Source organism: Sander vitreus, chromosome 21 (assembly GCF_031162955.1).
Source record: "Sander vitreus isolate 19-12246 chromosome 21, sanVit1, whole genome shotgun sequence".
Taxonomy (NCBI): Eukaryota; Metazoa; Chordata; class Actinopteri; order Perciformes; family Percidae; genus Sander; species Sander vitreus.
This window is the reverse complement of record NC_135875.1, coordinates 3726472-3751378: the sequence shown is the minus strand read 5'-3', so window position 1 is coordinate 3751378 and position 24907 is coordinate 3726472. Positions and strand designations below refer to the sequence as shown.

The following is a 24907-nucleotide window of genomic DNA, read 5'->3' as shown; positions in this document are numbered from 1 at the left end:
GTAATTAGCTCATGTGACCTAACAAATTTAAGTAAATGTACTGAACGTTGTTACTTTCCATAACTTTGCTGCTTTAGTCATGAATATGTCATGTTAAAATGAATAAATTAAGGTTTTTAAGATGGCGTAAAGGTGCATATTCACTTCTATTTTAATATTCAGTCCTGGTGAAGATTTCCGTTGTAATGTCCCTTTAACGCTAAACTGCTGAGTCACGTGTATGACTGTGTCATGTGATAACTGAGTCAAAAACAGCTTCAAAACCTTCAGACTCTTTACATTCAATTCTTTGTTACTCTGAATGTTTGTGAAGCAGCGTAAATACACAACATATATGTTTACAAGTTGGGCTCATTGGATAAATCCAACCAGGTAAGAAAAACACGTTCGCTTTTCCGTTATCCGCTAACAGTCATTCAAACAGGCAAGCTTTATTGTTAGCCAGCATGCTAAGCTACCTTGTTTTTCTATGGATTAGCTAGTTGGAAGAAAGCTACTCGTCTGATGTTAGCTCGCTCATTCCAGTTAACGTTAGTTTAAAGTCAAGTTATTATACGTTAAGTAATCTATGCATTAGAGTATTTTATGACAGTATGATGGTGAATAATGGTGTTTTTCGTGTCCTTTTAGGTTGTAGGAGGAGTATGCAGTACAAAGCTGTCTGTTAATAATTGAGCTCATTCTGCCTGTCTCCAAGTCCTCTGCTTATAATGGTAAAATACTCTCACTACTATAATAATAATAATAATAATAAATACTACAAAAGCCACAGTTGTAAAAGGTAACTAAGTGCATTTATTCAAGTAATGCACTTGGGTACAATTTTGACTGTGGTGGAATGTAACAAAGTACATTTACTCAGGTAGCCTACTGTACTTAAGTACAAAATTGAGTTCCTTGTACTTTACTTGAGTCTTTTCTTTTCATGTCACTTTCTACTTCTACTCCGCTACATTTCAGAGAGGTTTTATTGCCACAATAAGTTACACTTATGTGGGAATTGCCTTGGTGAATCAGAATCAGCTTTATTTGCCAGGTATGAGGACACACATGAGGAATTTTGCTTTGGATTATACATTGCTCACAATGTGCTTACTCATACAAAACAAACAAAATATATATATATATATATATATATATATATATATATACTATAAACAGAAACAATATAGACAGGTTGAGGCAGTAGTGCAATGAAGAGTGCAAAGTGTGCAGGAGTGAATTATTTTTGTGATAAATTATTATTTTAATTATGGAGCATAGTGCAAAGGATGCTGGAATAAATAAGTGTTATGTTATTATATAAGTATTATATTACAGTATGAACAGCTCTGAAATAGAGAATGATGAATAAATAATAAGTGGAACCAGTAAACAGGTGCTGATTAGAGACAGTGTTGCTGGGTTATTACACAGGAATTGAACCTGACACTGAGTCAGAAGTCAGCTGTTCATCAGAGTGATGGCTTGTGGAAAGAGAGAAAGGTGTATAAACAAACACGCATATTAAACATTAATATAAAATTAACAATAAATACAGGCACAAAACAAATGTATATACAAAGTAACTGTTGCATAAGAAAAACAAAGGTACTAGTTACTTTACAAGTTAAGATTTCTGCACACAAAACACATTTGTTTATAAAATCTAATGTTTTTTTATTATAAATGAAACTAGTCAACAAAATAACTGCCTACAGCTGAAATTATTAGCCAATTAAACTGAACTGTTTTGATAATTTCCAGTTTCTAAAATGGGAGGATTTTTTGGCATTGAGTTCTTTTACTTTTAATACTTTTAATGACATTTTCCTGATGATACTTACATATTTTTACTTAAGTTCAATGCAGGACTTTTACTTGTAAGAGAGTATTTTTTTCAGTGTGGTGTTAGTACTTTTGCTGAAATAAAGGATCTGAATACTTCTTCCACCACTGAATTTCGAGGTACTTCAGAATCCGCTTTAATGGCAAAGTAAGTGTGAACAAGTACAGGGAGTTTAACTCTGACTTTCTCAAAGTACATACACAGAAAAAGACATATGGCTAAAAACAAGGGCAACAAAGCTGAACATAGGTAAACATGAACATTTGACTACTATGTACAGATAAGTTTGTATATAAAGCTGTAAACAAACGGCTCTATAAGGATTTAATTGGAGTTATGCAATGACCTCAACCATTTGCTGCTTCCAACTATAGTTTGTTTTTGTAAATGGAATATTTTGGGTTTTTGGGCTGTTGCTGAGACAAAACAGTGTTAGACTTCTCTTTTTTTGCTATTTTCTGTAGATCAAACAACTAATCAATCAACCGAGAAAATAATCAGCAGATTAATTAATCCTCCAAATAATCATCAGTGGTAGCCCTACTTGTTCATATACCTGATGAAGCTTCTGAGACGGAGTTCACTTTTATAAAAGGTGTTTCTTTCTTCAGTACATTATCAGTTGCCACATTTCTACTGCTCTAATTAAGTTGACTGACAATAGTCTTGCATTGCCAGACCTTCCTCCACAGTGCGGAGGAGGAGGGTCTGGCGAGTCCACGCAACATTCCTGGATGGGAGAAAACATGCTCTGGTTTATTGGCATTTCTTTAAACCAATCACAATTGTCTAAGCTAAGCGCTGGACGGAGCAACGATGCCGCTGCAAAATAGTCTCAGGAAGGAACTTGTTTTGGTGGAACGTGTACGTTTTAAAAAGTAGTTTTAGTCGTGCAACAGAAAACTCCGATTGGACAGATAGTCTAGCTAGCTGTCTGGATTTACCCTGCAGAGATCTGAGGAGCAGTTAACCATAGTCCTCACAAATCCACCGGAGGTTAGAATTACAAAACAAAGAAAGAGGAAGGTGACGGACATCCAGCCGAAAATGAGGGACATTCAGCCCGAATTTCCGGAGGCACCGGAGCAATCCCGGAATTGAAAGGTCGTCGATATAGACTAAACTGATCATAGCTCCGCATTTTTTTTTTTTTTTTATATTTTTTTGGGGCATTTCCCTTTTTTTATTTTGGAAGTGGATAGCCATGAAAGGGGGAGAGAGATGGGGGGTGACACGAAGCAAAGGGCCGCGGGTCGGATTCGAACCCGGGCCACTGCAGGACTCAGCCAACATGGGGCGAACGCTCTTACTGGGTGAGCAAGCGGTCACCCTCTACCCCCGCATTTGTGCAGTCTTTGCTCATGAAAGATGAAAACGTGAGCTCAAATCAATGCTCTGTTATTCCTTTAATGTTAAATAACCCTTTTGTCTTCTTGAATTGAGCAATTTTCTGTTTTATCAGACATTGTTACTCAATAGACGTCTTTTAAACACTTAAGTTATGGACTACCAGAGCTGCAATGATTAGTCGATTCTTTGAATAGCAGAAAATTAATCAACAACTATTTTGATAATTGATTGTTTCATTCATTCCTAAAGCAAAAATGCCAAAATATTCTTCCAGAAATGTTACGATTTGCAGTTTTTCTTTGTGATATATGACAGAAAATGTAGTATCTTTAGGTTTTAGTTTACTGTTAGTGAGACAAAGCAAGCAAATTGAAGACATTACCGTGACATTTGGGTATATGTGAATGCCATTTTCTTCACTAAATGATTAATCGATGATGAAAATAAACATTAGTTGCAGCTCTAAAAAATTACAAAATGAGTGCTGGAGGAACAAAATCCCTAACAGTATATTCATTAAATCTTCGACAGTGACTTTGGGCATTGTACAGCAGTTGTTAAGGGATATGAAATGTCAAACATACCATGCTATACACGAGAAAGGGGACATGAACTTTACAGGAAGAATGTGTTTGGTTAGTGTTGAAATCATAGATATAAAACAGGTTTTTTTTCTGTTTTTATATCTATGGTTGAAATCCAGTTTATCAGTAGGAATTCCTGCTGAGCTGCTGTACATGCCTATCTTTGTTATCCTTCTCCACAATGATTTAACTTCTCACAACCAGAAAGAAACACAGAAACCAGGAAGATTAGAGGGAATTTGTTAACAGAAGTTCAGGCTCTTTGTATATGGTCAGACCACGTAGCATCATGCTCCATTGCTGACAGCCCTCTCCTCTCGTCTGCTGCTTGTGTTCAGATGCTGCAGATGGGGATCTTGTGTCTGGCTCTGCTGGGCCTGAGCTCAGCGCTGGTCTGTCCGGATGGAGGCATGTGTGAAGACAAAAACACCTGCTGCAAGAACACTGTGGGAGGATACGGATGCTGTCCACTACCTCACGTGAGTTACCATTAAAGCTGCACAATATATGTTTTTTTTTTTCTTCTTATCGTCATCGCGACATCAACTGGAGCAAATAAACATCGCGAAAGGCTGCGACATATCACAAACGACACTGATATTTTTTGAGTTAGTTGAAAGAAAATGTCGGCAGAAAACTGCACTTTAAAATGTAGCTGTCATTCTTTTTTAAGTGCTGCCTTTTACATAGTTATTTGTTCAATCAAATAATTTTTTCGTTTGTCATTCAACGATAAGCAAAAGTTGCATTTTAGCAGAATACTGAAAGGCAGAACTGAGTACACTTTAATATGTTTGTTTATTGCAAGTAATATTGTTATTGTGATACTCAACAACGTTAAAATGTTGCATTATTTTCCTCACATCGTGCAGCCCTAGTTATCATTCAGTTAGGCGTCTGACACAGGAGTGACTTATTTAAATTAAAGTCAAAGTCAACTTTATTATCCCGCAAGAGGAAATTCATGTGGTCTACACGTCTTACTTTAAAAAAAAAAAAAAATAGTCTGAAGGAACAATATAAATACAACACATACATTAGACAATTAGACAAACCTTTATGCCTTTTTTCTACTGTCCAAAATTGAACCAGATAAGCTTCATGTTTAAGTTTTTGAAGAAGGTTCTCTCTTTGGCTGACGGCTCTAAGAAACAAGTCGGGCCCTATTTTAACGATCTAAGCGCACGGCGTGAGGCGTCTGGGGCAGGTGCGTTTAGGGCGTGTACAAATCCACTTTTGCTAGTTTAATGGCAGAAAAAAGGGTCCGGGCGCATGGTTCTAAAGGGTTGTACTTCGTGTCTTGATTAATCATAGGTGTGTTTTTGGGCGTAACATGCAATAAACCAATCAGTGTGTCATCTCCCATTCCCTTTAAAAGCCAGGCGTGTTTGGACCTTGGCGCATTGCTATTATGATGGCGGATTTGCTGAGAGATTTCCTAGAGAAGAAACCGATCTGCTCGTGCGTGAAGTGAAAGCGCGCAAGCAGATCATATCTTAATACTATTTCTCATTGTAATATTTTTTATTTTTAATCTTTTGCATGTTTGTGTGCTGCTGCGCTTCCCTGTGTGTGTGTGTAACAAGCATAGTGTGCGCACACGAGCCTAGGCACATTTTACTAATGCGCTGTTAAAATAACAATGAAATGCTGCATTATTGACTTTAGACCAGGTTTTTGTTGGTCAATGGCGCAATCACTTCCCGCTGCCACAAGATAACAATCCGGCCAAGAATGCACCTGAACACACCTCCCTGTAAGACCAGCACACCCATGGGCGCACAGATGGGCACAGGTGCATCTGCTATTTAAACGACATGGGCGCTGGACAGGAAATTGACAACTGCGTCGGTCTTAAACTAGCAAAGACACTTGCGTCGGGCTTTGCGCTGCGCCGGGTGCATGATAGGACCCTTCGAATTATAGACCTTAAAGAATGATGAATTAAATGCTCCTGCCAGGTGCAAGATAGGGACTGTCAACACACTTATTTAAGAGCGGATTGACATCAGATGACAGCAATTTCTTTGCTCCTTTTTCTTCTGAATTTAATATTTGAAATATCATATTGTTTGAGTAAACCCTTTGTTGTCTCTCACCATCTCTTTGTTTTGAATCCACCTGCAGGCTGAGTGTTGTTCAGACCATCTCCACTGCTGCTATGAGGGGACGGTTTGTGATCTCGTCCACGCCAAATGTGTTAATAAAACAGTGTCCCTGCCCTGGATGAGACGCGTTCCCACCAAACGGGCTCTGCTCGGCCCTCGGGTAACGGTAAGGGCTTCATCAAGTCAAAGACATGTTTTCGTCGCTGTTACCCTGAAACCTCACATCTCATTTTAATTTTCTTTTCATAAATCAATTGTATTGTTCACCCTTTACGTTTGTCTGTGGATTTTACAAATATTTAAATATTTAATCTGACTGTGTCGAAGGTAAATGGCTCAATATAATGTTCTTAATGAGCTTTTTATTTCCTGAAAAGCAACGGTTTGAAAAGCATACAAGGTTTTTACCCGACAGCGATGTTATTCTTTTGTTTACTGTCTCTTCTGAGCTCATTAGACTTTTAATTTGTAGGATGTTTGAACTGTTTCTTGACCTTTACACTAGAACTTATGGGGCATAAAGTTCTGACAGCCATTGATTGTTTTCTGGACTTCATCCTTTAGACGTGCAAATGTCGTTATTTAAAGAACGTAGGTCAAACAACACATTTAACACATAGACACAAATGTATCTGCTGCACTTTGTGAAGTCATATCTCTCTTTACTGTTATCTAATACACAAAAAAGCACGCAGAATAAGCTCTTTTTGGTTGAAGTGTACTTTAACACCTAAAAGATTAGTACAAATTGCAAATGAGACATAAAACTTCAGCGTAAACTGAAACAGCATAAAGATGCCACAGAAAACCAGAATCAAGAAAATCCAGTGCATGTTTGAATTTGGAAACTAAACACCTAAATAATGTCATGACTTGAATTTGTTTACAATAATTATATCAGTAGAAAAGAAGGCTACAAATTTGTTTCCGCAAGTAACTACATTTCCAGTCCTGCCATTTACATGTTGTTTTTTGTTTCTGTCTTTTTGTTCATTGGTATGCGTGGGCTGTGACGTGCGACGGCTTCAGCTCGGGGAGAGAGTGAAAGCAGTCACTTGTCCGGACGAGGAGTCTGAATGTCCGGATGACAACACTTGCTGCCAGCTTATTGATGGCTCCTGGGGCTGCTGTCCATTACCTAAGGTGATATACATGAGCTCACCCTCGCATACTAAAACACAATCCCTTCACACCAAGAAAGGCCATTGTAGGAAAAAACAAATGTTACAGACCCCGGAGAGAGGGGTAATATTCATAGAAAAAACTCTTTCTAAGATTAAAGTCGTACATTTACAGAAAATAACTCTGATATTCTCTGAGAATAAAGTTGTAAATTTGGAATTGGAATTAATTACTTCTCTGCAATTTGCAAAGTCAACCAGTGGGCCTGATAGGACCCTTTTGGCAGGCCGGTTCTGGCCCACGGGCCATATGTTTGACACCCCTGATATAGAACATAGGTCTAGCTGTTTTTAGACATTTTAATGCCAAAAGAACAAATTTGATAGATTCTCATTAAAAACATTAGTTTTTTATTAATTGTTTATACAAAAAAACATAAGAAATCCAGTAAAATTACCCCAAAAGATATATTTCCTTCATTAAAAATGTTGGTGGTAGTCATTCATATCCAGTATTGAAATACTAGCTGATCATTTTGTTTTCTTTACTACTTAAAGCTAAAATGCAAAGTTGTCAACATAACTGTCCATAACTGTTTTGGTCAAGGGGGAAATATGTTGTTTTAACACTCAACAGTATTCATTGGTCACGGTGCTAATGTTGAAGAGAGGCGTTTAATTTGAAAGTATTTTATACGCTATTTATCGGCAAACAAGTGTTACGTACATTTGATATCTGGTAATTCAGTTTCCACATTATTGTTTGCTTGTTATACATTGAGAATCCTCTACCACTGACGGCATACAACATGAGCATCTGTTAATTTCCATCTGCAGGAAACTGACGAGTGTTCCTGACTGTCTGAAATGATTTTCTTCTCTTCTACAGGCAGTGTGTTGTGAGGATAAATTTCACTGTTGCCCCGGGGGAACCAAGTGTGATCTTGCTCACTCAAAGTGTGTGTCTGCCTCGATGGAGTCCTTCCCCATGCTGCGGAAACTGCCTGCCAGTAGGAGGGTGAATGATCCAGGTGGGGAATTCATCATGTAGATAGTAGAAGGTCTGCTTGAAAAATCCCATGTGATAAAGATATATTTTCAAGTGCTTGCTCTGGGGGGGGGGGGGATTGTTGGGTCTCTGTAAATTATAGTGTGGTCTAGACCTACTCTATCTGTAAAATGTCCTGAGATAAATTCTGTTAGGATTTGACACTACAAATAAATTTGAATTAAACACTTCCTAAAACCCATCTGTCACTCTACAGTTGTATGCTGATACTGTACTAATAACTAAAGACATTGTTCCTTTTTAAAGTTTGTAATGTGTCTGTTTATGCCGATGATACTGTACTAATGACTAATAATGTTTCTGTGTATGCTGATGATGCTGTCCTAATAATTAATGACATTGTTTCTTTCTCCATGTTTCTGTAACGTCTACCGTCGGTTCAGTGACATGTCCTGGTGGGAAAAGCAGCTGCCCAAAGAGTTTTACATGTTGCCTTCTAACCAGTGGAGACTACGGCTGCTGCCTTTACACAGAGGTACATTTGAGTCTGTTGCAAATATATTACACAATTTCTCAATTTATTGATTTGTTGATCTACAGAAAATTAAGCACCAACGGTTTTAATTATCAGTTATTTGTTTAAGTAATGTACAATTGTTTTTATTTGTATACATTGGCAGTTTATAATGGTCATATAATTGGCATTTTATTCTGTTTTCTGACATTTTAGTGGCTAAATAACAAGTCGGTAAATTGAGAAAATTAGTTAGCTGCAGCTGTAAATACATTGTTGTGTGTGCTTTAGATGAGACAACTTTTTCTGTTTTGCAGCAAAAATGAATGTTACGTACTGTTTTTTTTTAAATTATTTTTTAATTTTTATTATGCCAAATAATGACCAAGTCGTGTAACTGTATCACACCAGAGAATATTGAAAAACTGCATGTTGGGAGATACTGCGAAGGGGATTTTATTGTCAAAGTTGAGCACTGTTTTACCAGTTAGCTTTTGTATTCCATTTCATCAAATTAAAATCTTCACAGTGGATCATTGCACAGCTTGTTTTTAATTCACAGCTGCACAGTGATGCACCCCTGTGTATTCCAACTTGGATATTCAGGATGCAGAAATAGAAAGTTATACGTTGTTGTGGTTCGAGGGCTTGATTGGAATAAATTAAGGTTTATGGTGTGAGACTCGTGAACATCAATTAAGGCTGTTGCATACTGTTTTGTGTGCTTAAGTGTAAAGAAAATAATGGATTTTGCTTCTTAAACAGCAAACTTTTTTTTTTACTGACTCTGTTTGATATTTGAATCTTGTGCAGGCTATGTGCTGCAGCGATCATATCCACTGTTGCCCTAGTGACACCATATGTGACCTGGAGCATGGTATCTGCAAGTCTGGTGACACGAGCGTGCCAATGCTGAAGAAGATCGCTGCCGTACCCAATGACGGTCAGCACTTATTACTGAAAAGGGACTGGATGTATTTTTTTTAATTGCTGATTTAAGATTAAACTGTGTGTAAGAAATAATCATTTGTTCTGGCTTCTCGTTCTGTCAGTTGAGTGTCCAGACAAGAAATCGGCATGTCCTGACGAGACAACATGCTGCCAGATAACCAATGGCACATATGGCTGCTGTCCGATGCCCAATGTGAGTAACCTGAACTAACCTGGATACGCATTTCTGCCCAAACAAAACCAGAACCTGCAAAACCCAGAGTCCTAATCTCTCATAAATGTTGTTGGGTTATTTGCAGGAGTCTAGTTGACACAAGTGTTTGTTGTGTAGTTGTTGTCGGAAAATTACAGCTTGCATCACTGTAGCACTAAGCAGTTTCTTTCCTTAGTTTTTTTAAAAGACTTAGGTGCACGTATCTGGCGGAGGGTTTAGGGGTCCTCCCTCAAGAAAATGTTACGTTTTTCAATATAAAACATATGCAAGATAATAGACCAGATAATAAATAAATAAATAAATAAATAACACTCAAAAAGCTTGAAGAAAAAACTTGCTAAAGAAGTCCACTGGGGACCAACTACAATCATTAGATCTGAGATAAGTCATTTAGTTAGTTTTGATGCTCACATTGATTTTACATTCATTCGGCTTAAGCGTGATTATACTTCTGCATAAAATCTACGCCGTGGCTATGTACGTCAGTACGTGGAGACACAGACCCTACACAGGACCCTACGCCGTAGCCTGACATGCACCTCTTGAAAAATGTAACACGTCGCGGCGACGCACGCCGTATCTTGGCAGTGTTGCATTTTCCCCCAACTCATTTCCTGGTTCTCCTTCTCCATAAACAACATGAAAAAAAATAAATAATAATAAATTTAATTTATATAGCACTTTTCACAGACTCAAAGTAACTTGAACATCAAATCAAGAAGAGGGTTAAGTTTTCCTGCTCCAGATTTCCCACTGTGGTCAGAAAGAACGGGAGAGATACTTTGTTTCTCTCACTCTACTACTACTCACTCCGAAGCTAATCACCGTCACTCTCTTACTCACTCTACCACACACAAATGCCGGCTCAATGCGCACACGAACGCACAAGTATAAACTTCAGGCCACTTGCGTAGGCTACGGCGAAAGCTCTGCGTGGAGCCTCTGCAGAACCATAAATCACTTTTTAAGATGGTGCCCAAAATGGCTTGAGTGCCGTGCCTACGCCTTATAATATTAGGGAAAACCCTGGCACCAGTGTCATCGTGCTGAGAGAAGGAAAAAGTTTCCCATGGAGAATCAAAACCATCTGATTTTCAACTCAATGCAGAATTAAAACCTTATTATTTTGAAACGAGCTCAACATTTCTCAAACAGTTTTGAAAACACATTAAAAAACAGTTTAAAGATATTTTTTTATGACGCCACACTTCACTCAGTTCTGTGTCTGAAACGTTATATTAATGTGAATATAAGTAGCAAATTAATGAGGACCACATTCTTAAGTCATTAAGGAGTGCCAGCTTGTTTATATCATGTGTGAAACTATTTATTTCTTCTGCCAAAGTGCAGTAGATTACGAGTTTCCCTATTGACTCAACACTTAAAACCAATAAACTGCCCTAAAGTTCAGAGGAATAGACCCTGATTTAGATGCTTTCCTCGTTTCTTCCAGGCCGTCTGCTGTTCAGATCACGCCCACTGTTGTCCTGAAGGAACAGAGTGTGATCTCTCCCACAGCACCTGTGTGTCCGCCCGAGGAGAGAACACTTTGACCTCGAAGATCCCCGCTGCTGCCACGGAACTGGTGGCCGTTCAGAGCAAAGGTCAGAGTGGGACGGTTGCCATCACCAGGGGAGATCCATCTTAAAGCAGACCTTCTCGTGATCCCACTTGGCATTGACTAGTTTTCTCCAGCAGCTTTCATCTAATATAGTGTAGATACTGAATATTATTGCTTCATGCAGCAGTTTAACACTGAGATTATGGGCCCTATTTTAACGATCTAAGCGCACGGCCTGAAGCGCCTGGCGCGGGTGCATTTAGGGCGTGTACCCAGGGTTCAAATTACATGGGAGCCAGTGGGAGCTGAGTTCCCATAGAGAGAGGATGAGCTCCCATGAAAGCAGTAAAATCATACACCTGTGGGGGTCTCTAAAAATCATCAGCACCATTATTTAAATCACAAATAAAGCACTTTTCCCAAACACACGGAGCTCTGAAGCAGACCGCTTAGTGTCCACTCTCGCTGTAAAAATAGAGATGAGCAGCGCGCCTTCCGTCCGTAGTTTGTACAGCTTCAGGTTTATAAAGGACGCGCTCTGCTGTCGACATGCTGCGGCAGACGTGTCACGTTTGTGCTCCGTGTATTTCTGTCGTAGTTTCGGTTTCCCACCTCCGATGTAGAGCAGCGTACAGCCACTTCCCTAAACTTTGTCTCCTTCAGAGACCAGAGTCTCAAACGGGGCTCTGAGTCTGTCAGGAGGTCTGAGATCTACCGTATCAGCAGAGCAATCACGTAATGCACAGCAGGCTATGGTGCAGGTGGATTATTTTCTGAAATATAGTGACTTTATTCTTGTAATAGCCTATTATCACTTTATTTTTCTCAAAATATCACGACTCCTCCAGAACACAGATGAGATCTATTTTGAATGTGCACAAAGTTTTGAACATGAGCAGTAATCTTGCTCAAACACATTTGAAATATAACAGTCCAGGGCTTTATTAATCCATTAAAATGAATAATGTATAATTGCAGTGAATAATTGTCATGTGCACATTTAAGGAGGTTACTTCCTCAACAAAAGATGATAAAGTAAATGATGCCTCTAGGCTACATGTGTGCTGACTCAGATATAATAAAGTCGATCTACAGGAGAATAAATAGCAATACAGAATGCCTGAGAGCCTTATTGTAATATATTCCATTATGTTTTTATATTTGGATTGTAATCTAGGTTCCCTTTACATAAAGATATTTCCAGCATACATTGATTCAGAAAAAGGTGAATAGGTGCATAAAAATTCACCAGAATGCAGGAAATGAAATGTTTAATGCTCAAAATTTGCTGCTCATAGTACCAATCCACTTTTGCTAGTTTAACGGCGGAAAAAGGGTCAGTGCGCCAGGCGCATGGTTGAAAAGGGTTGTACTTACTGTCTTCATTAATTCATAGGTGTGTTTTGGGCATAATATGCAATAAACCAATCAGAGTGTCATCTGAGAGATTTTCAGGAGAAGAAACTGATCTGATCTGCTTGTGCGTGAAATGAAAGTGCACGAGCAGATCATATCATAATACTATTTCACATTGTAATATTTTTATTTTTAAACGTGTGTGTGTGTAACAAGCATAGTGTGCGCATGCTGTGCACGAGCCTAGGAGCATTTTACTAATGCTCTGTTAAAATAACAATGAAATGCTGCGTTATTGACTTTAGACCAGGTTTTTGTTGGTCAATGGGGCGATCACTTCCCGCTGCCTCAGGATAACATTCTGCCAAGAATGCACCTGAACACGCCTCCCTGTAAGACCAGCACGCCCATGGGCACACAGATGGGCGCAGGTGCATTTGCTTTTAAACAACACGGGCGCTGGATGGGAAATTGACAGTTTTTGTCCATTTCCCGTCCAGTGTCTTTGCTAGTTTTAAACTAGCAAAGACACTTGCGTCGGGCTTTGCACTGTGCCGGGTGCAGGATAGGACTCTTCGAATTCTAGACCTTAAAGAATGATGAATTAAATGCTCCTGCATGTTTTTTATTTTCAACAGTCGCTCCAGGTATATTATTTTGATTACTTTTCGTGTGAAGTGTTATAGTTTCAGGTGTCCGTGCTATGATGCCGTTTATGTAATCCCTAATAAAAGGAATAAATAATGGCAAATAATGTAGCACTTTTTAAAAGCAAGTTACACAAAGTGCTTGACAAAAGACAAAAGATGCAAGATGCAAAGTGCAATAAAATCCAAATAATTCAGATAAAGCAAAAAGAACAAATGCAGTAAAAGCACATAATGAAACAATTAAAGACTAAAATGATGCTGTTATGTTTCTAGGTGAGATTTTAAATGAACATAAAGAGCTTGCCTGATCAAACGAGCACTGCAACAATCGGTCATTATCGATTATCTTGTACATTTTTTGTTAAATTAATTGATTTTGTCCCTAAAATGTCAAAATAGTTAATGTGCATCACAAGTTTCCATAGCCCAAAGTAATGTCTGTAGCAATCAATACACAAATGTGTTGTTTTGTCCAACCAACAGTCGAAAATATATTCAATTTACAATGATTTAAAAAAAAAAAATGAAAAAGGCACCAGGCTTTGACAAAGAGGAAGTTGAAATGTGTGGAATAAAATATTTGATATCTTTGTTCTGCTGCATTGATTTTGATCCTACAGGAATGCAGTGATACTCCTTTTCAATAAAGTTGGTCACGTGTGCACTGATAATAATGTTTATCTTTCAGTCGGTGCTGTTCCCTGCAACGACTCCGTGGCCTGCCCTGACGGAAACACCTGCTGTAAATCACCAGTGGGAGAATGGGCCTGTTGTCCGCTACCTAAGGTACCAACATACTGATGTGTATGAGTCACACAGACTCTGACTGTGCCTACATCTACACTACTGTTTGTTTTAAAAACAAATGTCTTTTGCAAAGTTTTTTGCCTCGCATCCACACTCCTCCGGGGTTTTCTGAGCCCCTAAAACAGACATTTGGTAACACTGCTGACCCCGCTTTTGAAAACTCGGGGTTGCATTTTATTCTGGACGGGCACAAACAGAGACCTTATGCGTTAAAGCTATAGTGCATAGTTTCTGCCGCCCCCATGAGGAATTCTAAGTAATGACGACAACAACACTGTTGGCACGTCTTCATGATACAAGCCTTCCATGATCGCGCATGACCCCTCCTCCACGCAGTTGCTAGTAGCCAAGGAGGACACGGAGGATTAAAAAACATCTCTTCAGATAAGGTAATTATCTTCACTCGAGTTTCTGCGCACGAAAGTCACCGGACGCCAATATCTTCTGAACATAGTCATACTGAGAAATACAGAGAGAGTTGTGTGGAGCTGATACCCTTAATTAGCTTTGTAGAAACTCATTTGGCAACGGCTTGAATGGAATGGATGTTCATTAATATCAAAAAGTTACGCACTAAAGCTTTAACATGGACGGAGATTAGTTCTGCTACTGACAGATGGTTTTAGTCTCAAAACGCTGTGTAAAAGTGAAAATGTAGTAGCTTAGATGTAGCCTGTTTTTGGCCTCTGTCCAGCTGCACTCAGTTACTCATGATCATCACAATTCATCTACCGTCTGCTTTGAGAGTTTAGTTTTTTTTATCTCTCAGTGAGGTCAACAAATGACTTGTCCCCTAATCTCAGCTAAGTAACACTCAAGGAAATTTGAAAAGGAAGTTTTGAAAAAGTCAATATGATTAATGCAAGTCTTGGCACGTATTCCAGTTCGGTGTCCAGTAATGGAGGTCAGCGTGAAGGAGGAGAAAGGAGAGCAGTTCTCCTGCACAGACACACATTATAGTGGTAGCTAAATAACATATATGTAATGCAGATTGTTTGTTTGTATCTCCTCCCTGTAGGCCGTGTGTTGCGATGACCACCTGCACTGCTGCCCCCACGGCACCACATGTAACCTTGCAGCCTCCACTTGTGACGATCCCTCAGGCAGTACGGTGATGCCCTGGCTCAGCAAAGTGCCCACCTTCCCCTTACTGACCGATAACAGTAAGTGTGACAAGACTACGTCGTGCCCTGGGAAATCCACCTGCTGCAAGACGGAAAGCGGAGGCTGGGCCTGCTGTCCTCTGCCGCAGGTAATGTGGGACCTGAGTGATGATTCTGGGAAGGGAAATCTGTAGGCTACCGTTGGCATTTTATAATCAGGAGTCCAACACAGAGACTCAGAAAAAGCTTCTTTAGGACTGCAACTTACTAACTTTAGTGCCTCAACTTGCATGTAAAACAACAATCGCAGGCGATAACATCAGAGTAAACTAAACATTAGAATAATGTTTTTTTTTTTTTAAAGCATGAAAAACAAAGCCTAAAGTAAATATTCAGGTATTGCACAAGGTTTGGTTTTGTGCTACAAAGCTTAATGAAACAGTAAAAATGGTGTGTATTCTGTGTTCCTGGCAGGCTGTGTGCTGTGATGACCACATCCACTGCTGCCCTCACAGTACAGTCTGCAACCTGGAGGCTGAGAGTTGTGACGACCCGTCTGGGTTCTTACCTTCCCTCCGCTGGGTGGAGAAGGTGCCGGCTCTGACCGCGGAGGTGGAGGATGAGAAATGTGACAAGCAGACGATGTGTCCAGGAGGCACCACCTGCTGCAATAAAGGATCGGGACAGTGGGCCTGCTGCCCCTTACCTCAGGTCAGTGTCTCCTTCTTCACTTTAACCCTCATAAGAAGACCTTTTAAAAGATCACCAAAGAAAAACCACTTACCCTAGAAAAAAGCTATAAAAACCAAATTGTTCGTCGGACTCTCAAAATTCCAACCATCCCTGAATGCGTCTCAGTAGAATGCGCCGACATTATATAAAAAGCTCCAAAGTTAAGTGAATAAAAACACTTGGTGGATAAAAAAACTTGCATTGAACATGTCCACAAGAAGCTGTAAAATGCATACAATTCTACGCTTTTTTTTAGCTACAAGGAGCAATCATTCGGTTTACAGTGTGACGCATAGCCATGTGATGAAAATTCATCCAATCTGTGACTGAAACTGCAAGCCTCGGCACCAAACTACAGCACAGCCTAGTGTTAAGGGCTTGTTGAGCGAATGAGCCACTGCAGGTCAGATGACAGTGGTGTGTTTGGAAGTACTTGTTTCTGTTCTTGTTCTAGTGTCAGCTGTAATTTAGGTGGGAGTTATTACAGGCTTCCAGGGTGTGAAAGTCCTGTTAATATATAATAACTCACAGCTGGAGCTTTTTCAAACCTTGGATGGTCATGAAACTTTCCTGGTTGAATCATCAGAACAAATTGATGAACAACTAAGTTAGAAAATTAATTTTAAAAAAAAGAAGAAAACCTTCGGGACATAAAACCTAAAAGAGAGAAGTTAATTAAGACTCATAAGAAGCATTTTAGTAAGAAACTTCCAATCGCAGAGCTTAGAATTCTGTTATGTGCACCGCTAACGACTACACCGATTACACTTTTTAAATAACAGATAAAAGTCTGTGTTTTGTACATAATTGGAAAGATGAAGCATTCGGAATTTGCTACAGCTTTGATTGTATTGTACAGACCATAATTATGAGCAGCAAAGTGGGAAAAACTTTAAAGTATTTTACTTATAATTCCTTGTCAAAGATATCAGGGATTTCTGACAGCTTTGTTATCTCCCAGCTGGGAAAAAGAACTACAAAAGTCTCCACAAATCTTAGGCACCATCGCTACAAATACAACACCACCATTATTGTTAGCTTTAATACAACTGGTAATTCAAAGGGTGTGCTTCGTCGTTTGCTTCGTTTCTTATGCTTCATGTTACAGTAATATAAATAGGTCGTTTAGGCATTATTAATCTTTTTTTTAAAGATTATTTTTTTGGGGGCTTTTCCCTTTTTATTATGTAGTGACAGTGGCTAGACAGGAAAGGGGGAGAGAGATGGGGGAAGACACGCAGCAAAGGGCAGCAGGTCGGATTTGAACCTGCGCCATGGCAAAGGACTCAGCCTACATGGGGCGCACAGTCTTACTGGGTGAGCTAGAGGCTGCCCTTGTCATTATTAATCTTGAAAGAATGTGTGTTCTTTTCCTGTGTGTTTTTTTTTTTTTTTTTTTTTTCTGCCAGTCAGATGTGAATCATGCTGCATTCATGCCTCCATAACGACCCTGACTGCGGCTTATTCTTATGTAGCCATCTACCAAACTAAACTATAAAAATAAATTATAAACTAAAACTATGAAACTTATAGTAACATGAAATCATGTTTTAATGACATTGTTAAGGAATCGGAGACATGACTTTCTGATTACTGAATGATCAGAACAGATGAGATTAGGACAAAAGAAGAGCCCGTACGTTTCACTTCTGCATGACATTCTTTGACTTGTATGTCATTTTTTTTGGAAGCCATGTTGCATAAAATATCTTCCATCTGTTCTGAGAATCTGACATTTGCAGGGATTTCAGGCAACATTAAAGAGCTATTTTGTCTTCTTCCTTCCAGGCTGTGTGCTGTAACGATCATGAGCACTGCTGCCCCAAAGGCTACAAATGTAACGTGGCTGAACAGGCGTGCGACAAACCCGGTGACCTCAGCCTGCCCTGGCTGCAGAAGATACCGGCCCTGCAGAAAGAGCCCAGTCGGGCTGTTTCCAGTCCAACTCTTCCGGCCAGGAACATGTGTGACGCCCAGACCAGCTGCCCCAGAGATACGACCTGCTGCTTCATGGAGAAGACCCACAAATGGGGCTGCTGCCCTCTGCCGAATGTACGGGGTTATTAAAACAGCCTTAAACACTCGCAAAGATAATTACATGCGATTTATCAAGAATTCAGAGTAGGGCTGCAACTAACGATTATTTTCATCGTCGATTAATCTGTCGATTGTTTTCAGTGTTTCCCAAAGCATGATGACGTCCTCAAATGTCTTCGTTTGTCCCCAACTCAAAGATATTCAGTTAATTGTCACGGAGGAGAGAAGAAACTAGAACATATTCACATTAATCAGCGATTTTATTTTTATTTATTTTTTTTGCTTCTTTTCAAAACAAATTACTCGTTGACAACTAATGGATGAATCTCTGCAGCTCTAATTCAGAGTCATGTTTGCTGTCCTTCAGGCGGTGTGTTGTAGGGATGGAAACCACTGCTGCCCCGGTGGTCACACCTGTGAAGCTCACCGCTCCTCCTGCTCAAAGGGCCCCCATGTTGTCATACCCTGGTTCAGCAAGCTGAGCGCCCTGACCGAGCCGGGCGCCGTGACGGACGTTAAATGTGACGACAAAACCAGCTGTGCTGCAGGAACGACCTGCTGTAAACTGCAGACAGGAGAGTGGGGCTGCTGCCCGCTGGTCAAGGTCTGTAAATCACTCACTGCACATTATTTGGCTGTTAATTTGATGTAAGATCATATATTTTAGTGACTGTGAGAAAGCTCAAGTGAGTTTGAAAATGCACGAATAAACACGGATTAAAATTACGTGGCCAAAAGTCCTGTCTTGGTAATAAACATTTTTAGTGCATTTAAAGAGCCATTTGACACACATTTTGGAATAAACTACAAGTCAGTGTTGCTTGAGACATTTGAGATGAATAATAATAACCTTAGTGTTTCACAACATGCATAAATATGTCTTTATTTTTTCAAGGAAGTTTGTCCCATTGTTTACCTTGGGATTGGTATCAAATCTTACTTTCTAAAACCTAAAAAAAAACAACACTTGGGCCCACATGGACTTACAAGACAACATATATACTTTTGTCAGAAAAGAAACTCTTTTTACGGGACTACAGATACATCTGTGGATGTGCTGGAACACATTATCAACATCATACTAAAAAGTATATTCTCGTCCACTGAAGAGCTGAAACATACGGTCTGTGTGGAACACACACGCCTCTTCTTCTGCCATGAAATAATGGAGAATTAGCTCCACCAGCTGTTTATCTTGATTAATATCACAATATTCACATATATAACAGTAGTGGATGGAAAAGTGCATTAATTAGTTTTTTTCTTTTGCCCATTTCTAGAACGTTATGTTAAAAGTTGGCACTACATTTGGATGGAAGCCTGGAACATACCATTGTAACCGGTTATTAATTGGAAATTAATCCTACAAATAAAGATTTCCACTAACTAATCCAGGGATGTCAAATTAAAAGACCTTTCTAGTAAGCTGTTCAGACACACAAGTCTCCCAAAGCTGGATCGTCTCACATTTACGTCTGGTGGTGTTATGAAATATTATGACGTCAGTTTAAAAAACGGTTTCCTCATTTGTTTTTTGTCACTAAATCTGAACATTGTGGTTCAGTTCAAATGTACAACCTCTATCAGAGGGCACAATGACTTCCAATACTATTAACTGTTGACATGTTTCACCTGTGAACGTACGGACGGTATGAAATGCTCATATCAGATTTTGGATTCTTGTTCGGTCTCCTCTTCAGGCGGTGTGCTGTGCGGACCACGAGCACTGCTGTCCTCAGGGCTACACCTGCAACATGCAGACCGGAACATGCGAGAAGGAGGACCACGACGTGCTCATCCTCAGCCTCCCTCAGAGCAAAGTGGTACAGTCCGAGCTGAGAGACACCGAGGACGACGCAGACGTTCCCTGTGACGGCACGGGGGAGTTTCACTGCCCCAAGCAGGACACGTGCTGCAAGGTGTCAGCCACAGAGTGGGCCTGTTGCCCCTCACCCCAGGTACGATCACACTTTACTCACATCAGCACTTTTAGGCTCTGTTTACACGATAACGCTCGCGGGTGAAAACGACAAAATATTTTATCAGATGTGCCTTTTGTTTAGACGCCGACGGCGTTTTTGGGGCTTAAAAAACGCAAAAAAGTGAAACCACCCTCCAGAGTGGAAATCTTAAAAACGCTCCACCATCGCGGTCCAGTCTAAAGGGTGATAACGCAAAAGTCTGCTCCGATCTGCTCACGGTGGCTCTCGTCGCGTACACGTCACAGGCATGTGCCAATACAGGAAAATGACAACAAACATGTCGGATTATTTCCATACGTCGGACCTTCAAGTTGCCCTAGCAGCTCTGATAAACAGACAGGAGTCTTTTCAGCAGTTGACTCCCAGTTCACGCCCTTTTGTGCCTTTGTAATCTCAGGTTGTTTGGAGCAATAACTCCACCTCCTCGTCTGTCCAGACAAAATTGTCAGCTTTTGTTGTTCGCTTCGCCATGTTTTGGTTTCGCGCTACAAGGGAGAGAAGTAGAAGGAAGGTTCTACGCAGGCAGGCAGACTTGGTGGTGTTGTGTGGCAGTGCTTCATACCACCTAGCCACCTGGTGTGCATACTACATCGAATTTCACACACTTTTGCGTCACCATATGCACACAGATTTCCCTCCTATAACGCTTGTCTAAACGCGGAATAAGAAGTGAGAACGCAACGCCACTTTTGCGTTTTCTCTTCAGATCGTTTCCGTCTAGAATTAGCCTTATTTGACCGTTTTCTAGCCCTACTGACTAAAAAATAACATCTGCACGTTCATCCCTTTTTTACAGTATTTTAACCAGCAAGAATCAAACTCCCGAGCATCTTAATCTAACTGATGTTATTTTTCCTCTGACAGGCGGTGTGCTGCTCCGACTCTAAGCACTGCTGTCCTGCAGGATCCTCCTGTGACCTGAAGGCTGGAGGTTGCACCCTGCACCCCCAGCTGACCTGGGACACTTTGACTGGGGAGAACAGAAAGAAAGACTTTGTCCGACATGGACTTTAATCCCACTCAAAGGTGCAGTGATCTTCTTCCATATTGATCCATAACATCTATCTACAGCTCATGTTGTCTAAAGACAATACAGGCTTTTTTTTCCTCCACTTCCTGTTTGTTTTATCATTCACAGAAGTGTATTTAACAAATGTGTGCACTCCTGAGTATTTTTGGTGGTAGGTGTGGAGGAGACTTGGTGGCAATGAAGACATTATAATGAATTAGAAGCAATTTTATACCTTAACTTGAAGTGCAAAAAGTTGTTTTGCACCAAGCAGAAATGCTCACTTCTTGGAAATCAACATGTAGATGATACACTGTGAGAAGCGCAGTGACTTACTGTGTCTCTACGATATAACGGATAGCGTTGGTTTGATTCTATATTTTTCTTACTGTCAACATATCCCCTGCAAAGATCAAATGTTAGTCCGTCTCTCAATTAGTCGTGGGCCGGTTACCGTTCTGAAGGTATACCGCGGTTTGAAAAAGCCAAGGTTTCATACCGTTGCTAAGGTATGAGCTGTTTTTTATCAGTGGACATAAGGACAGGAAGTACAGTTTAGAAATCTGTCTCCCTGCCAGTGTGCAGCGTGTTTAAAAATCAAATACATTGTGTTCAATGGGGGAAAAAGACATTTAAAAAAGAAAAGGGGGAAAAAGCTGTAATTGCAAAACCATAAAACGTGATATTTTTGCTGAAGGTTATAATAACGTCAGAATCGTATACCGGCCCATATCTACTCTCAATACTTTCTGAGTCAACTACGAGTCTGTTGGTTCCTACAAAGTTGGACAGGGAGTTTCTCTTTGACTGTTTACGGGTTCCATGTTCACAAATGACTTGTGAACCATAAAGGGTTCACAAGTCATTTAATACACGCACCGTGGTTTTTATCAAACGGGAGGAAATGTCCCCAAAACTGCATTTGTTGGGGACTATTTTCAGCGGCAGATTAATCCACATTTGGTGCTCTAGTATTTGTAGCGGTAGTGGTGTGTGTGGGATTGAGTCAAAATAAAATACAGTGTGTGTGTGTTCATGTGAAGAACAAAGAAGCTATATCTTTATTACACACACACCATACATGTTAGCAGATACATTCAGTATTGATTTTGGTCTTTTCATGGGATTCATTGACATTAAGAAACAATACAATATCACAACTTGTATCCGTGAAGCCCACTTCATTGTTTTTGTTTGATTACCCTGTTTCATTTCTCTATGGAAAACGAGAAACATATATACAGTTTATATCATGTACTTGCAGCCCTATTGTGGGCAACATTTGATCAGTTAACTCCTATTTGGTCGAAGGTGTTTCTAAGAATAGTTATGTTCCTCTCTATGGCCCTACTTGGAAGGAGGACGCAGCATTTCCTTGTTTATTGCTTCATGGGCACAAGTTTTTGGCTGTTAATCTGCTCGCCTGTGGAGGCGATTTTGATTTCTTACGATTTAGATTTTTTGCTACACACTTACCGGTAATTAGGGCACAATAAAACAATAACTGACCGTACGAATATCTCGTGCCTTCTATGATTTTACTGTAAGAGGGGCTGGTGGGTCAGGAAAATGCATTTCAACATTGGAAAAGAACAAACCATGACTTTTTTTGTTTTCGGACATTTTGGGCGGTTGAGTGACGATTTCTGTTGACGGGCCAAGAAATAAGAGCCAAGCGTGTCATCTTAATGTCATGAGGAAACCAATCCAGGGCTCACTCCATCAGCAGAGGACAAAAAGGGACTCTGATCTGGTTTGGAGCTTTTAAACTACACAGATGAACCTGTATGTCTACGTTTTTTGTGTGTTCAGTCATTTCAATTGCAGCAGCTGTAGATACATGTTGCCATCGAGAGACTTTTGAAGTTTCCAAACACTGAAAGTTGTAGAAATACTGCTCCTTGAATTGTGTAATTGGGTGGATGTTTTCACAGAGCTGTTTCTAAGCCATTAGGGAAATTGTAATTTTATTTCACTTTTTATGAATAAAGATTGGACCCAGATTGAAAATAAATTGCCTAAACATGTGCCAACCATCCACATTATGTTGTCACTGCTACTTTTAGATGCTCGTCATGAATGTGTTATTTTTATTTTATTTTTTTTATTTTCTTGCTGTGATTTTGATATTTTTGCGGCCTTTCAAGGAAGATTTCACTCCGAAGAGGGAAAATAAAGTTCTTCAAATATATATCGGTTTGGTTGATGTGATAATTAAATCCAGTGAGGTCATCGTTGAAGTTTATCAGTTGGCAGGATGTGCAGATACTCACACAGGCCCACACACTTCCTCTGGCCTTTTCCCTCCGTATCCTCTTACCCCCACCTCCACCCCTTTCACTTCCCTCTCTCCTAGTCATCAGAAAGTTGTTATGACGACCCGAGAGTAAACACAAGACAGCCGAGTGGAGACAAAAACTGTGGGGGGTTGTGTGTCCCACTTTGCTTTCAGCTCGGCAGGCCGGCTTCATCTTATCTTCTGCCCTCTGGTGGTCAGAAACAAACATGGCTGCTCTTCTGCTTGAGTTGAAAACAATGAGCAACGCACGCTGTTTGAGCTCTGAATGAGGTCAGATACTCCTCCTGTGAGGCCCCATTGTTGAGGATCTCCAGGACGGTTAAGTGAAAGCCCTTTAACACAGGCGGATGTCTCTGGAGAGTAGAGAGCTGGCTGTTGTCACTTTGAATTCATTTGGAGAGTTTATTTAAAATGACTATTTGTTCCTAAACGGCAATTTGCAAATAACATGTTTTATGTACAAAACATTCCTGCATGACAGCGCGCTCTTTAAAAACTGTACTCAAAATGAAAATGTTAATGATAAATCTCAGTACTTTTTGATTTAAAGTAATCAAATAATGTAAGTTGTACAGTACCAGTCAAAAGTTTGGACACGCTTTCAATTCAAGTGAATGAGAAAACGTGTCCAAACTTTTGACTGGTACTGTAGTTTATAAAAGAAATGTAAAAATGTATTCATAGTTATAAAAATGTATGAGAAACCTGCTAATGGTAATAATTCAATATTACCACGAAAAGTTAAAAGGAAATGCTTTTATTTTGAAGTTGCAAGTTAGTAACCCGCCACTACTTTATTCTCTGCCACGTTTTTGAAAAATGAAAATGTTTTGGTAATTACTTGAAGCTTCGTCTACAGCAGAGTCACCAGCAGTTTCCAGTCTAGCTTGTGTGCTAAGCTACCTGGCTGCTAGCTGGGGCTTCATATTTAACGGACTCTCAACGAGAAAGGAAATGAATGTATTCTCCAAAAAATGGCGTGCATGTGTGTGTCCGTGTGCGTGTGTCCTAACCCCAATGCATTTCCACCATAAATTGTTGCATACAAATTCACCACAATGCAGGAAATAAAATGTTTGACGTATTAAAATGTGTCGGGGCTGGACCATCCGACCCCCTGATACTACATGTCCCCTCAATGTAGAAAACAAACGTACGTCTTTTTAGTTTTAGTGCATTCATTTATCAATCAACCAGTCTACTGTTTATGAGTTGATTAGTTTGTGTATGTAAATGAGCTGTGTAAGAAGCTTTATTTAGCCTCTGTGAGGCTTTTCAGCTCTATGTATAGCAGACTTGACCTACCAACAGCAGAGAGGACTAAAGTGACAAAAACCCTTTGACGTGAGAGCAAACTTTCTCCTCAGCTTCACTATTGGTCAGCCGCTGATCCCGTTCAGATGTTGCCAGGGAGAGGGACCCTCCACCCTAAAAAACACACACACACACCCCCACACACACCCACCCACCCACCCTGCTCTGGTATTTTGTTAATTCCCACAGGAATGTTCAGATTCCCAGCCTCTTTATGTGGGACAGCCAATATGTTGGTGGAGAGGAAGCTAAACTACATTAGCAGATGTTATCATTATTTTTTTCTTTCTGTAAGAGAACTACACTTTGACTATAAATATTCATTGATCAAACTCAACCTGGAAACAAAACTTAATTTTGAGTTGTTACTAAATTTGA

At 39.9% G+C, this 24907-nt stretch overlaps 1 protein-coding gene across 2 annotated transcripts; it reads left to right on the top strand.

The window, feature by feature from the left end:
• Positions 1-220: 220 nt before the first annotated feature.
• Positions 221-23107, top strand: grnb (granulin b). 2 transcript variants are annotated; one of them, XM_078278923.1, is made up of 17 exons: positions 221-372; positions 631-713; positions 4101-4241; positions 5890-6036; positions 6900-7013; positions 7881-8022; positions 8444-8535; positions 9328-9457; positions 9567-9658; positions 11133-11283; positions 13935-14032; positions 15072-15305; positions 15631-15867; positions 17677-17940; positions 18293-18529; positions 19626-19883; positions 20772-23107. In XM_078278923.1, exons 2-17 carry the CDS (start codon positions 711-713, stop codon positions 20919-20921), a joined length of 2490 nt encoding a protein of 829 aa, XP_078135049.1. In that variant the 5' UTR covers positions 221-372; positions 631-710; the 3' UTR covers positions 20922-23107. The 2 variants fall into 2 exon arrangements, with proteins under 2 accessions (XP_078135049.1, XP_078135050.1); XM_078278924.1 differs by lacking the exon at positions 631-713.
• The last annotated feature ends 1800 nt before the right edge of the window (positions 23108-24907 follow it).

Bases quoted from the DNA above. Each gene is read 5' to 3' on its own strand.
- grnb (XM_078278923.1), top strand. The intron at 7,014-7,880 runs GTGATATACATG...TCTCTTCTACAG, and splicing joins GCTGCTGTCCATTACCTAAG to GCAGTGTGTTGTGAGGATAA. The intron at 11,284-13,934 runs GTCAGAGTGGGA...TTTATCTTTCAG, and splicing joins GGTGGCCGTTCAGAGCAAAG to TCGGTGCTGTTCCCTGCAAC.